At 41.8% G+C, this 15,061-nt stretch overlaps 1 protein-coding gene and 1 long non-coding RNA gene across 5 annotated transcripts in view; one reads left to right on the top strand and one right to left on the bottom strand.

The window, feature by feature from the left end:
• The window catches only part of C7H6orf201 (chromosome 7 C6orf201 homolog), a 37,558-nt gene extending 22,900 nt beyond the window's left edge, over nt 1-14,658 (bottom strand). For all 4 annotated transcript variants that reach the window (XM_029944190.1, XM_029944186.1, XM_029944188.1 and 1 more), the window contains exons 1-3: nt 14,353-14,658; nt 7,171-7,369; nt 46-268 (exon numbers count right to left, since the gene is read on the bottom strand). In XM_029944190.1, the coding sequence (XP_029800050.1) occupies nt 46-268; nt 7,171-7,369; nt 14,353-14,551 (621 nt within the window). In that variant the 5' untranslated portion in view covers nt 14,552-14,658. The remainder of the gene's footprint in view (nt 1-45; nt 269-7,170; nt 7,370-14,352) is intronic.
• LOC115295890 lies at nt 4,127-6,166 on the top strand. The gene is made up of 2 exons (XR_003910617.1): nt 4,127-4,477; nt 6,029-6,166. It is a non-coding gene; the product is annotated as an uncharacterized LOC115295890 (long non-coding RNA).
• Nucleotides 14,659-15,061: the final 403 nt, after the last annotated feature.

Here is a 15,061-nt window from a genome sequence, read left to right on the forward strand (position 1 = left end):
AACAAGCAAGAATCTACATAGGTTTTTGGTCATAGCGAGTCTTACATCTTTTGACATGAAGCGCTGTTGCCAGGAACATTGAAACGTTGTGCCTGGGGTCCTGCTTTGAAAAGCATTCACAGCATTACACGCTGAAGTCGTGTCTCGGAACACCACGGTAGCACTTTGCCGTCCACAGAAGGTGACTGACTTAATTGGCCCAAACACGGACAGCTTCTGGATTACCGAGTGGAGGTCTTCAGCGGGTTGCATATTCTTTTTAAACCATCTAGGAAGGGAGCAGATGGGGGCAGTAGTACTATTAGAATATAAACAAGGATCTTATTTCCATTTTTCCCCATAATTTAATTAAAAGGGGAAAATTGGGATATTTCATTGGAAATTAAAGAAGTGTTCTGGATCAGTAATTATATACTTAACTATTACATAGTCTTCATTCTTAGTTAATGTGGTATGTTATAAAAGGCATGCCAGCAAGCTACTTTAACTGTCCTTGCAACTTTCTGCTTTGATTAGCACCATATCCATTAGTTGAAAAGGATGAGGGTGTCATTCCAGTGGCTACAAAGCCGACATGGACGACCTTGCTCTTCTAAGTGCCCTCTTTCCTTTCCAATCTTTCCTTCAAGCATCAGCATCCAGGCAGCCAGGCCAGTGAACCTGTAGCTTTGAGGTCTTCATCTTTTATTCCAGCAATCATAATCCAAAATGTTCAGTCTTATGAACATTACTTAGGAATAGTAATAGTCGTTTATTGAGCACCTACTGTTTGTTACAAGTGTTCGATGGCCAATCATCACATTTTACCCCCAAGAAGCAATGCTGCAAGTTAAAAATGAGGTGGGTACTGTTGCTGCTACCATTTAACAAGCAGCACAGGGATTTAAGTAGCTCTTCCAGAGGGAAACTCCTAGAAGTGTTGCAGCGAGTTCTAGTTCCACTGTGTTACCATGAACCAACCACTGCCTACCCTCCCACTAATTTCAACTAAGATCTCTGGACAAAATACACAAAACAATTACTTGCAGGTGCTAAAATTGAAAGTAGATGGATTGTGTTAGGGCATCAAAATATAAAGAAGCAACCACACAGGGATGAGTTTCTCAGATGGTGGGAAACTAGGAAACGGCTGCTGGGTCCTCCTGAGCATGTGATTTCCACCCCAAGGCAGACCCTGATGAACTGTGAAATGGTGGCCACGCTACAGCTGCCCAAAAAAATCTGAGGTAAAGGAAAATGTCTTTCTAATCAGGGAAGGTTTCACTGGGGGATAATAAGCATGAGGACAGTCCCCGAGCAGAGAGAAAGAAATGTTCCCCTAACTCTATGAACACACACAAGTCTCGGGTTCATGAATGGACAGACTCAAACCAACACAGTAAAGGCTTTGAGAACTGCCCTGGGATTTTTCATCATTACCCACACAAGATCAAGACAGAGTGTGTAGTCTCTAAGCAGGTTAAATACTTGTTAAAACAAAAACCACAACATTCTCCAGCGATTGTAACAGGACCCACAGGAGCAACATCCAGGATCCATGCATGTAATATTTACAGTGTCCATGGTACAACGTGAAATGACATGCAGAAAACCATGAAAATGTGAACACTCAGGTGTAGAAATGGCACATGTCAATCTCGAGATGACCCAGATGGCATTGTCCTGTGGAGGCTTTAAACCAGGTTTTATGACTGTTCCACAAAGTAAAGCACACTTGAAATGATTAAAACAATTGGCTTCTCAGCACAGAAACAAACTACAAAAGGAGAAGCAAACAAACTGAAAATCTGCAAAAATGATCTGAAGGGCCTCGCTAGCAGACATGGAGGAAGGAGTCAACAAACTTGGAAGGTAGATCTACAGAAATTAAGCAGTTTGAAAAACAAGAAAATACTGGGAAAAGATGAGTAAACAGTGACATCAGCAAGATGGTGTACTAAGAAGATTTAGGCCCTCATTTCTCCATAGAAACATCAAGTAAATAACTATGGAAACTGAGCACCTACAGTAAACAAATGAATGTCCAACATAGAAACTTCACATGAAACTTGTAAGAAATTATGTGGCATTTTTACTTGCCTTTGCCCCAGCCACTCCCCTGCATGGTGTGGTTGGAAGGAATTCACGTGATTCCTGGCTCCCTCCCGCGGGGTGGAAGGAGCAGAGTGGAACTTGTTTGCAACATTCTGAGCTCTCTGTGGGCTGCCTGAGGGGCTCTTTGCTGTCTTGCCAGAGTCAAAGTTCGGGAGGGAAACACTGCCATCGTTTGGATGTGAAACGAAACCACAAGAGGCAGTGACAGGAAATGGAACACACAAGTACAAGCTGACCATGACCTGTGGATGAGAGAGACTGCAAAACAGTGGAATACAATAGAGCACTTCGGGCCCTAAGAAGAAGGTAGAGATTCCTCGGGAAATTAAGACATTTAAAAGCTGAGGGGAAATTTTAAAATAAAACATACAGGCCTAGACAGGAAGCATGCCCAGAAATGACCTGAGAAGGCCTAGGCTGATCTGAAGACTCACGAGCCCACTAATGAGAAAAGTCTTACCCATCAGTGTAAGAGGGGCCTGTTTTTGCAAATGCCCGCTTTTCAACAAAAGGTCATAAGGCATGCAAAGAAACAGAAAAACATGGCTCAAAGGAGCAAAAATTCCAGAAACAAACGAAAGTACCTGATGACTAGACAAGGAAAGGTATTAAGCAGGCTGTGTTTTAGCTTATGGGCAAGTAATAAATTGTATCCTGTATCTTGAATGTATCATAGATAAGTTCCTATATAATGATTGCCACTTCAGATAGCTGTGAAATTAGGTGATTAACTAGTTGGTACCTAACCTTCTAATTTCTGTATAAGTCTAATTACATGAAATAGAAGTTGGGGTTCTGATTTTTTACTTTGCTTATCCATTTGGAGTGTCATTGTAACTACTGTATTGTAAATGATGGAAAATAATTGCATATGTTAAAAAATAGTGTTATATTCTAAAAAAAATAAAAAATAGTTATCACAAAAAAAATAAATAAAACAAATGTCAAATACCTCAACGGAGCTAAAGGCTAACATGGACAAAGGACAAAAGGACACCAGGAAAACAGTGTGTTTCCTGGTGAAGTGAAGTGAAGAAAGTAAGCGTGTACTGACAACGAGGCAGACATTATTTTTAAAACAAATTCTGGGTCTGAAAATTACAATAACTGGAAAAATCCACGAGAGCAGCTCGACAGCAGACTTGAACAAGTAGGTGAAAAATCAGCAAACTTATGGGGATATCATTTGAAATGATCAAGTTTGAGGGGCAAAAACAAGTAAGAATGTTAAGTGAATAGAGCTTAAAAGACTTAGGGGACAGATTCCATCAAGCCAACCTCTGTAGACACGATGGGAGTCCCAGGTGGAAGAGGAGGAGAGAAAGGGACAGAATGATTATTTGAAAAAAAATGACTAAATTTGAGGAAAGATGTGGATATACAACTCCAAGAAGCTCAATGAACTAGAAGTAGGATAAACACAAAGAGACCTACAGTGAGCCACATTATAATCACACCTGCCGAAGACAAAGAATCATAAAAGCAAGAGAAAAGCAAATCAACATAGAAAGTGATCGCCAGCAAAATAACCAGCAGATCTCTCAGCAGAAACCTTGCAGTCCAGAAGGCAGTGGGATATATTTAAAGCACAGAAAGAAAAAAAAAAATGTCAACTAGTAACTCTACATTTGGCAAAATTGCCCTTCAAAGATGAGGGGAAATTGAAGACCTTCCAGTGCAAAACCTGGGCATGTTCATTACCACTACATCTGCCCTACAAGAAATACTAAACAGCATCCAAGTTTAAATGAAAGACAGCTAGATGGTAATTCAAAGCCACATAAAAATATAAAGTTCTCCAGTAAAGGTAAATACATGCACAAATATAAAAGTAGTATGGTAATTTGGGTTTGCAACTTCACTTTTTATTTTCAATAGGATTTGTTTATGTGAGAGAGAGAGAGAATGAGTGGGGCGGGGGGGAAGGAGAGAGAGAGAGAGAGAGAGAGAGAGAGAGTCTCAAGCAGGCTCCACACTCAGTGCAGAGCCTGATCCTGGGATCATGACCTAAGTTGAAATCAAGAATCAGATGCTTAACCGACTGAGCCACCCAGATGCCCTTATTTTCTATAGGATTTAAAAGACAAATACATAAGATGGAATTATGAATCTATGTTAATGAGTATGCAATATGTAAAGATTTAGTTTGTGGCATCAATAACAGAGGAGTTTTCTTATGCAATTAAAGTTGAGTTGGTAACAATTTAAGATAGATTGTCACAACTTTAGAATGTTATATGTAATCCCCATGGTAACCACAAAGAAAATATTCATAGAAGATACACAAAAAGAAATGAAAAGAGAATCAAAATGTGTTGGTACAAGAAATCAACTAAACACAAAAGAAAGCAATCATGGAGGAAATGAGGTATATATGGCAAAAGTAAGTACTACCCTCTTAGTAATTACTTCAAATATAAATGGGTTAAATGCTCCAAAAACCATGGACTGATAAAATGGATAATAAAACCAGTCAGCATCCAAGTATATACTGCCTACAAGAGTCTCACTTTAGATCTAAGGACATGTTTGGGTTAGAAATGAAAGGATAAAAAAAATATTCCATGCAAATAGTAAGCAAAAGAGAACAGGGATGACTATACTAATTAAAAAGAGACAGACTAGAAAACTCTTAAAGACATAATGTAATGGTAAAAGGGTCAATAAGGCAAGAAGATATAACAATTATATGATTCCATTATAGACCAATGGAATAGAATAGAAAACTCAGAATAAACTTTTGCATATATGATCACATGATTTTATTTTTAATGATCAAATGATTTTTGACAAAGGTGCCAAGACCATTCAATAGGGAAAGGATAATCTTTTCCATAAATATGGGCTTTTTTTGTTTGGATAAAACAAAACAGCATATACCTACAATGGAATATTTTTAGCCTTTTAGAAGCAAGGAACTTCTGACATACATTACAACGTGGATGAATCTTGAGGACATTATGCTCAGTGAAACAAGCCAGACACAAAAGGACAAATATTGTATGGCTTTACTGATTGGAGGTATCTAGATTAGTAAATCTGTGGGGGCGCTTGGGTGGCTCAGTCGGTTGGGTGTCCGACTTCAGCTCAAGTCATGATCTCACAGTTCGTGGGTTCAAGCCCTGCATCAGGCTCTGTGCCAACAGCTCAGAGCCTGGAGTCTGCTTCAGATTCTGTGTCTCCCTCTCTCTCTCTGCCCCTCCCGTGATCACACCATCTCTCTCTGTCTCTCAAAAATTAGTAAAATGTTAAAAAAAATAGATTAGGAAAATCTGTAGAGATGGAAAGTAAAATAGTGCTTGCCAGGAACTGGAGGGACCAGAGAATAGGGAGTTGGTGTTTAATGGGTCCGGAGTTTCAATCTAGGTAGATGAAAAGGTTCTGGAGATATGGGTGGTGTGATGGCTGCACAGCAGTGTACAGGTACTTACAGCCACTGAACTGAACACTTTAAAGATGGGGAACATAGGACATTTTATGTACATTCTACCATGTTAAAAATACTTCCAAAAAGCAATACAATTCACCATATTAACAGAAAAGATAAATATGATCAACTCTGAATACAGTATAAACATTTGGCAAAATTCAGCATCTGTTATGATAGAACTAAGTAAACCAGTAACAGTGGTTCTTCAAACTGATAAAAGTAACCTGCAAAAACCAATAGCCAACAAATTACTGAAATTATTTTTTCCTGACATTAAGAACAATGAAAAGATGCCTGATTTTACCAGTCCTAGCTTTTAAGGAAAACAAATAAATGTTTGTAGAAGAAAATGTGAATAAATATGTCATTTCTTATGTTCTAACAATCTGGCTATATTTTTCAGAAACCAAACAAACTAGGATGTAAAGTTAAATATATTAGTTCACGTTAAGACATTATGGCCTGATATTGAGGTGTATAAACTATTGTTTTCTTTCTTTACAGGCCTCCAAAGTATGGTCAGATAATCTTAACTTGAGTAATCAGGAATCATCGCTTAAAATAACTTCTATCCTTAATCCAAACACAAATTTAGGGCCTTGTATTGTCCAAGGAGAAAATACCATCATTCTAATTCTTTTATAACATGTCTTTGCCTTCATTGAAAATGGATTTTTAAATCCAACTGTCAAGTTATGCCACTGGAGACACTGGTGGGAAAATGTAGATAAGGAAATTCTTTTCATAGGACAATGATCCCAGTGGGAGTTTCCAGGACAGGCAAAATTCATGAGCTGGAAATCTCTCCCTGTGTCTGTTACCTTCAAAGCAGAGAGAGCTCTGTCTTTATAGCAAATTATATATTCCCCTGTCAGCCTGGCAACAACACTTCTTGAATACCTACTAAGTGCTAATTTTAGAAATCACTTATTAGGAATTGTATTGCAGTACATGGAGCAATACTGAAGACACACATCTGGAAACATCATCTGTCTGGCATCATCAGGCAAGGAAGTGTACTAACAAAGATAATTTTCCCAGGAAACCAAAGCAACTCTAAGTGCCAGAATCCAACCAATCCCACTCCCCCAGGGTTCCCACGCGGTCTGACACCCACCCTCCCTCTCCTGCTTCCACCCCGGCTCCGCTAGAGGCCAGGGAGGTTTCAGATGAGATCATATCACCCTTATTTTTAAAGACCCTGAAATGGCTCCTATTTCCAGCAGTGTAAAATCTGGAAGACTACAGATAAAGCTAAGGTTCCACTATTTATACTACTGTATCCTAGACCCTGGTCATGCTAGGGGTGGGCTAGTGCTTCCTGACTCACGCAGTATAAAAGCCCCATAGCTCCGTAGTTGGGTCCCTCTCCAAGAATCCCAGCCCAGCCCTGCTAGAGCTCTGCTCACTAACGTGAAATGCAATGGTTCATGGGAGACCCACACACCTGTCTCCGTGAGTTTTCACTCAGTGAAGGTGTGTGAAAATGGGGCTAATGTGCTTTTATACATAGCAATGCTTGCGTTCAAGCTTACCATGTATCTCAAAGACCATATTAAGACATTTTTTGGCTAATGCCTGAAGAGTTTGTGTTCACTCTATATATCTCTAAATATGCCTGCATCACATGAAAAGTAGACACCCACCTGACAACTATGGTTGACATCAGAGGCTCCTCAAGGCTTTTATTCCACAATTGACACTTATTCCACCCACGATTTGCATTGTTGATGGATTTTCTTCTCCACAGGGGCATGCTACTTGGATTTGGAGTCAGATTAATCTCTTTTGGAAACTGATGTCTTGCTAAGATCCTTTCTAAGCCAGAGAATTCAGAATTCTGAGCTAGTAACAGAATAAACATTCATACAATTCAGTGTTCCTTTCCAACTTTGCATAGCAAGAGTAAGAGCAAGGATTAGCTTGAGAAAGAATAATTATACCACTTAATAATTGCTATTGAGCTCTGTCATTCATTCACTGCAAAAATATTACTGAGCAATATTCAGACCTTAGCCTAATCCTAGGCATCTAATAGATGCACAACTAATAAATAAATGAATGAACAAACCAGTGTGTTGATACCCACCACAAATACTGAGTTTGTTTAAGCAGTTTGTGCATGATTCTAGAATTAATGGCAATTTACTGTACCATTATTTTGATCTTCAGAGAGATTAACCATACTCTGCATTCACATTACATCCACTGCTTCCTGTTGGCCTTGTTTGGCCCCTGACCCAATCACTCATCTGCGGTGGGACAGAGAGCTTGTGCCAGAATGTAATTCAGTAAACTGCTTCCTTATAACAGTCCTGCTACCAAAAGGAAGAGAGGGAAGGAGGGAGGGAGGGAAGGAAGGAAAGGAAGTCAGTGGAACTACATGGTAGATTTGGTGACATAGCTGACTGATACTGTAGTGTAAGCTTCTTTGAGAACCAAACACTTTGAGAACCAAAATCCAGTTTGCCCATTACACTGTGAATGGCTGTGCATGCAGCTGGGGGGTATTAGGAAATAAGAGTCTCGTGATCAACCTCATGCAGGAAGAGAAGCTGATCCCCCGTGATCCAGGGTGGCCCTGCATAGAAATTAGTTCAGAACTCAGCCAGCCTCTGGTTTCTCAGACTGAACCACTGATGGTCCGTCCCAGACAGGGTAATTGGCACAGACCCCAAAGAACCAAGAATCGGCTCAAGGGGCCATTGCTTGGCACTCTGACTAAATGATGTAATGATAAACAGATTGATCATTAAAGGGCTGCAAATAATTCCAAGTGAGCAAAACACGGCTGGGACCTGGGGCTCCTGCCCAGTGGCCTCAGGCCTGGCCTAGACGGCGTCGACATACTGCTCCTGGAAGCAGTGAATTAGCTCAGTATCCCACGGTTTGAGGGGGAGGGGCGCTGCACTCAGAAGCCCTACGGATACTCTGATGATAGGAATAGCATGGGTTGCTTTGGTTGTCAGTTTGGAAGCTAAATTTTCTAATTGTTTTTAACTTTTTAAATGTTTGTTCATGTTTGAGAGAAAAACAGAGAGTGAGTGGAGGAGGGGCAGAGAGAGAAGGAGACAGAATCCAAAGCAGGTTCTAGGCTCCAAGAAATGTTAGCACAAAGCCTGATGTGGGGCTGGAACCCATGACGTGAGATCATGACCAGAGCCAAAGTCGGAGGCTCAACCAACTGAGCCACCCAGGCACCCGTGGAAGCAAAATGTAATATTTGATTGAAATAATTAACCCAATTCAGGTATTTGATGACATCCAGCTAAGAGTAATTTTGGGGGGCCTCAAATACATTGTTTTTTATTGTCTTGTTACGTACGCATACTTTGGCATTCTAAACTGCCTCAAATCTTTATGTAAGTAATCAGGGATGAATTAGAAAGGATAACAAATTTAACAAATACAGCAAATTTTCATATTCTCCGGTATAAAAATTATATTTAGCACTGCACACCAAAATAAGATAAAAACTCAGAACTCACTTTGAATATTTAATTAAGTTTTACTGCCAGCCTTATCTGAAATTATAAGCAAGTTTCCTGGTTTTGAATGAAAGTGCAAAAAGTGTAGGGGTGCCTCCAGAAATTACTGGAAATAAAATAATATTGATTATCAATTTATAGATGAAATTTTAGATATACTGGACTATGAGCTGCTTGAATCGTTTTTTATTTCTTATTGGGGGGGAGGGGCAGAGGGAGAGGGAGAGAATCTCAAGCAGGCTCCATGCCCAGCACAGAGCTCAATGCAGGGCCCGATCCCACGACTGTGAGACCAAGACCTTAGCCAAATCAAGAATCAGACACTTAACTGACTGAGCCACCCAGAACCCCGATTTCTTATTTTGATGTGTGGAATTCAATACATGTTAGGTGGGTGGATGGATAGAAGAATGGATGGATGAGTTAGTAATCACCATACAAAACAGCATAGATAATGTATATAAACCAGTACACAAGCCAGTGTGTGTGTGTGTGTGTGTGTGTGTGTGTGTGTGTGTGCCAGAGGCAGTAAAAAAAAAAACCTTGAGGCTTTAAAATGATTTGTTGCCTTTACATCTCCTAGATGTCTTTCATGCGCACACACAAGTCTCCAGCCCACAAGTGAACAGCATGCCTGTGCACGCACACACCTCCTAGAGCTGCTCCGCTCATCTCCTCCCCGAGCCGCTCTCTCTGTGGAAACCACTCCTCCAGCTTGCCCTGACCCTCCCTGCATCCAATTAAGCAACCTCCCCAAGCATCTGGGGGAAAAGTCATGAATTAACCAAGAGAGGTAGCTTCTTAAGTGTTTAAAACAATATACAAAAGCTCTAAACTTCCTCCCACTTCCTACTTTCTGGCTTGGTGCTACTGAGAGAACTGGTCTGGAGAATGTGTTAAAAAGCATAAAACGGGTACCAACGCAATCTCGGAAGAGCCCCTACATTGCTGTTCTGGGACATGGGGTGGGAGGAGGAAGAAGGCCCTTGCCCAGGGTTGTGATGTTTGGGGGACAGTTATCTGGGCACAATAGATCCAAATGCCTATAGTATACCGGATCCTCATTTCTCACTTTTATGTGGTTCTTAGGATTTAACTGCCTATTACTTAAAAGTCAGGGGGGGAAACCCGTGTTTCTAACTGCAAATTTTTGTTCCTTTTTTTTCCTTTCCTTCTTCTAATGGCTTTGGGTAACAAATATAGTCTAATGCAGGCCAATCACCCTGCAGGTGTAGATGGGAGCAGTGCAGGGAGAACTAAAACCCATTTTTAAGGTCAGGTGAAATTTCTGCTAGACAGAAGGCTTTAGACACGTAGCAGTGAGACACTGGGATACATTATTGAATTTGTAATCTGACGGACGAAAGCGTGAGGAATAGGGTCATCTCCAGACACACCTTTGAGGCAATCACCGGAAATGGCATTCTGGAAATGAGACAGAATTCAGAGTGTCACAGGCTAATGTCCCCCCAGTGACTGGATTCTGCCTTGGGCACAGGTCCTGCAAGGCACAGACTCAGGACTCTGAGGAAGCATTTCTTCCCCCCGAATGCCGTCCCCCTCAGCTGTACCCAGTACTTCTTCCAACCCCAGTGAAGAATCCCTGCAGCCAAACACCTCACAGACAAGGCACCTCAGTGGTCACGAGCAGTGGTTTTACACGGCAAGAACACTATATGTTGCTAAAGGGGTTATCAGTATCAGTGTCTACACTGGGAAGCTAAGGGAACAAAGTTGAATTAACATATAATTGGAGTATCACTAGAAAATCAAAAGCCACTTCTCCAACCTCACATAAACACTGGATGCATTTTCATCCTTTCTCCAGAGGTAGCCACAGGCCTGAATGTGATATGGCTCCTTCCAGAACTCTTCCCTATGCATTTACATCCATGTTTGTATGTACATGTATGATGTATGACTGTATGTACAGTCAGTCATCTTTTGGCATCGATGGGATCAGCATTTCTTACTTTGCAGTTTTTTGTTAATATTCTACAGTGTGTTTTGTAGATGTTTTAGCGTCAACATTCTTTGTAACACTATTTCATAATGTAACACTATTTCATGGATGACGTCAACTTTCTTTGTAACGGTATTCCATCCTATGGATGTAGCAGCTCATTTAATCACTTTGCTATTGTGTGACATGGGGCTGTTTGCAGGTTGTCACATTATAAACAATGCTTCAGCGCACACCCTCCCTTCGCATCTGTGCACGGGTGCAAGTGTTTCTCTAGGACGCTAACCGGAAGTGGAATCGCTAAGTTGGAGGGGTGTGGATATGTAACAGGATGTTAAAATGTGAAGTTTTCTGTTGTCTTGGCTTTGTCCTAAGGCCACACAGTCTGAGAAAAATTCAGTAGCTGCCAGTTACCCACCTCTGCAGAACACGCCTGTCTATACAAGGTAGACATTCTTTTTTTTTTTAATGTTTTTAATGTTTTTTTATTTATTTTTGAGAGACAGAGAGAGACAGCGTGAGCAGGGAAGGGTCAGAGAGAGAGGGAGATACAGAATCTGAAGCAGGCTCCAGGCTCTGAGCTAGCAGTCAGCACAGAGCCCTACGCGGGGCTCGAACTCAGGAGCCGTGAGAAGCCTGAGCCGAAGCTGGACGCTTAACTGACTGAGCCACCCAGGCGCCCCACAAGGTAGACATTCTTGATGGCACGTGGAGATTTCCTTAGGCAGCGTTGTTGTGACCCTGTATGCTTTAGCATCTCCCCTCCCCTTGGCAACTCAAGGTACTTTAAGAGAACCACCTGGGGAGCCCAGCTGTGTCCCCTAACGCCTGATGCATTCACTCCTTAGGGCTGCCATCACAAAGTGCCATGATCCTGGTGGCTTAGAACAAAAAATGTGTTCTCTCTCAATTCTGGAGGCTGGATGTCCAAAATCAAAGTGTTGTCAGGGCTGTGCTCTCTCTGAAATCTCTAAGAGAGAATTCTTCCTTGCCTCTTCTTAGGTTTTTAGTATTTGCTGCAAACCCTGGTCTTCCCCTCACTTATAGATACATCAGTCCAATTTTTGCCTCTGTTTTCAGATGGCCATCATCCCCCTCTGTGTCTCTGTCCTCCTAAAAGGACCAGTCATTTGGATTAGGAACCCACCCCACTCTAATACGACTTCATCTTAATTACATCTGCATCTCTGTAAAGACCCTATTTCCAAATTAATTCACATCTTGGGATACTTCAAGGTTAAGACTTCAACATACCATTATCGGGGACACAGTTCAGCTCTAACACCTCAGAATGTGGAAATAATCAACCAGGACCCCAGCTGCCTGTTGCCACAGAGACAAGAGGTTACTGTTGGGAACCAATTGTATTTTATCAACAGGGCAAAGGTATGATGAACAGGGAGTCAAATTTACTACAAGCTATCCGTGAGTCTCCTGGAAGGGGGTTGGTTCTGAGTCATCTTGAATAGGATCTCAAGACGGCTTCTGTCAGAGTGGAATGATCTCTGCTGACATGGGTTGGGAGGTCACCATAGAGAAGCTGGGGAAAGGATGGGGATGGAAGGGGAGAAATGTCAATGGGAGCAGATGAGAGACCTCCAGCAAGGGAACCCACTAAATTCCCCGGGAAAGAAGAGGCCACCTTTGGAAAGCTGCCGCCTCTAGAAGGCGTGAATGACAGGTGCCAGTCTGATATTTCACAGTCAAGGAAAAGCTTTTCAGTCCTTCCTACCCTCGCCCTTGTCAACCCAACAGCAGCCAGTGAGGGGGTTGAAACAATGAAAAGAAACCCACTGTGCCACCAGAACCACTCCCAGTGTCTGAGTCCATGTCAGGCTGAAATGGTGGGGGGCAGTGAGGTTTTACTCTGGATGAAGGTTTGAATTTGGATATTAGAGTACACTTTTTGTCATCTGAATATGACCAGGAAACCTATGAGATCTGCTTGTAATTTTACCCAAAGGTGATGACCGAAGAGAAACAGAATGGTCAAAAGGGGAAGCTATGACAAAAAAGAAAATTATTTTCTATATACCCTTTGCCAACTTCAATGCATTTAATAAGCCAGTAACACACATTTTAAATTTTGGCAAAGACTTTCAAATTATTCTTCAAAAAAGCCTGAATCAGTTAGCATGCTAATAATGGTTATGAGGGTCTCAATGTCCCCACATGGTCACCAGTATTGATCTTTTAAAATCTGACCAGTCTGATGGCCTAAACAATATTGCCTTGATTTATCTTTTACTTCCTTGATTACCAGAGTGTGGGAAAAGTGTTCATGCTTACTGGTAATTTATATTTCATCTTGGGAATTGCCTGTCTATAATACTTATCTACTCTAGTAGGTTGCTTTTATTTTTCTTGATCATATTTATGTCATTTTTAGTGTAATCTGGATATTGGGATCAATTTACAATACTGTCCATTCAGGGACTTGGGACTAACCAGAATATAAGTGGACAAATTTGCCATTAAACCTTCCTCCCCAAGACTTGTATCCTAACCACTGTGGCAGCTGCCATTTTGCTTTCTCAGTTCATGGGCACAAGTGGCTACCAGCTACCTTTGTCTTTCACTGAAGCATGAACAAACACTTCAGGAGGCAGGCCCCACCCAATTCTGCAAATCAATCCAGTTATCAACTGCCTGGACAGAATTCCAGGAGTGGGGGCTACTCCAAACTCCAGAAAAGGAGGGGCATTTATAATCCTCAGTGTGTTGGGGGTGGGCGGAGAGCAGGACAGGAGGAAGGAATAACGGGAAATAGAGCAAAGGAATTAGGCTTCAAAGCCTAACCTTCAACTTGGACATTCTCTTACTCATCTTCAAATCAAGTTTGAACCTGAAAATTTAGTGATGATTTCCCACTTAGTCCAGTTTCCATCATCCCACAGGTAGGCTTTGTCTGAAGAAGAGTAACAGACTTCTCCTGGTTCATAAAAGTCCAGTCCAATTAAAGGAAAGGGAAGAAGTGAGCTCAGAGAGCATGGGCCCACATAGCATAATTGGCATGCATGGGGCCATGGCTCTCAAGGACTGGCCACGCCTGCCACATAAAGTCAGTTCTTACTCATGGTTAAAAGCAGAGGCAGGAGGTTCCTGGGTGGCTCAGTCAGTTATGAGACTGACTCTTGATTTAGGCTTAGGTCATGATCTCACAGTCTGTGAGTTTGAGCCCCTCATCAGGATCTGTGCTGACTCACAGAGCATGCTTGGGATTCCCTCTCTCCCTCTCTCTCTGTGCACCTCCCCTGCTTGCTTACTCTCTCTTAAAATAAAAACATTAAACAAATAAATAAATAAAGAGGCAGTTTGCACAAAGACAATGTGTATGCTTACTAAAAAGAGTTCATGCCCAACCTCTGCCCACATACAATTTTGTTTGTCCTCTTCTCTCTTGTAGGAGTAGAGTGTCTCCATCATACAATTTGGCAGCAGTTTGTGAAGGTTAGACAGAGTCTCAAAGGTGTGACGCAGAACCTCAGGTTGGGCGTAGTTTTTCTGTGTCTTGGGTTTGTCAAGGAGTGGAAGTTTCAGTGCAGTGTGGCTGTTCTCGGCTGTCCCCATGACCATCCACTGAGTTACAGAGGAAAAACAAGGAATCAGAAGGGTGGAGTGCCCCACAGCTGTTCTTTTGCCACACTTTCCTCCATCTCAGAGAAGGTATTACAGAATCTATTTTCTGGTCTCCGATCGCTTAGCATTCTGAGAGTCACAATGGCCCAGATCTTAGCCTGGAACCTTGAGTGCTCATCCTGTCTTCAAACCAGAGGAAATCAGTCTGTGAAAAATATCTTGCCAAGTCTTACAGGGATTTCAGGCAGAAACTCGTTTCCTATCTGAACACGGACAACAGCGGAGGCAAACAGTGCTTTCCTAAAGGGAAGAGGGGAAGCCAGTGTGCACACATCCAGTGTTGTTTCTGCATCTGGCACTTAATGGAGGCCATGGATGCACCCTGTGTGGACATAATTGAAACTCTGCAGACCTACTAGGCCCCGAGAGAGTGATAATCTCAGCACAGTCTTCGAGCTGAACTGAGCAAAGAGCTTCATTGCCCACAACTGAGGAAATGTCCAGATT

This window comes from Suricata suricatta, chromosome 7, assembly GCF_006229205.1.
Source record: "Suricata suricatta isolate VVHF042 chromosome 7, meerkat_22Aug2017_6uvM2_HiC, whole genome shotgun sequence".
NCBI lineage: Eukaryota > Metazoa > Chordata > Mammalia > Carnivora > Herpestidae > Suricata > Suricata suricatta.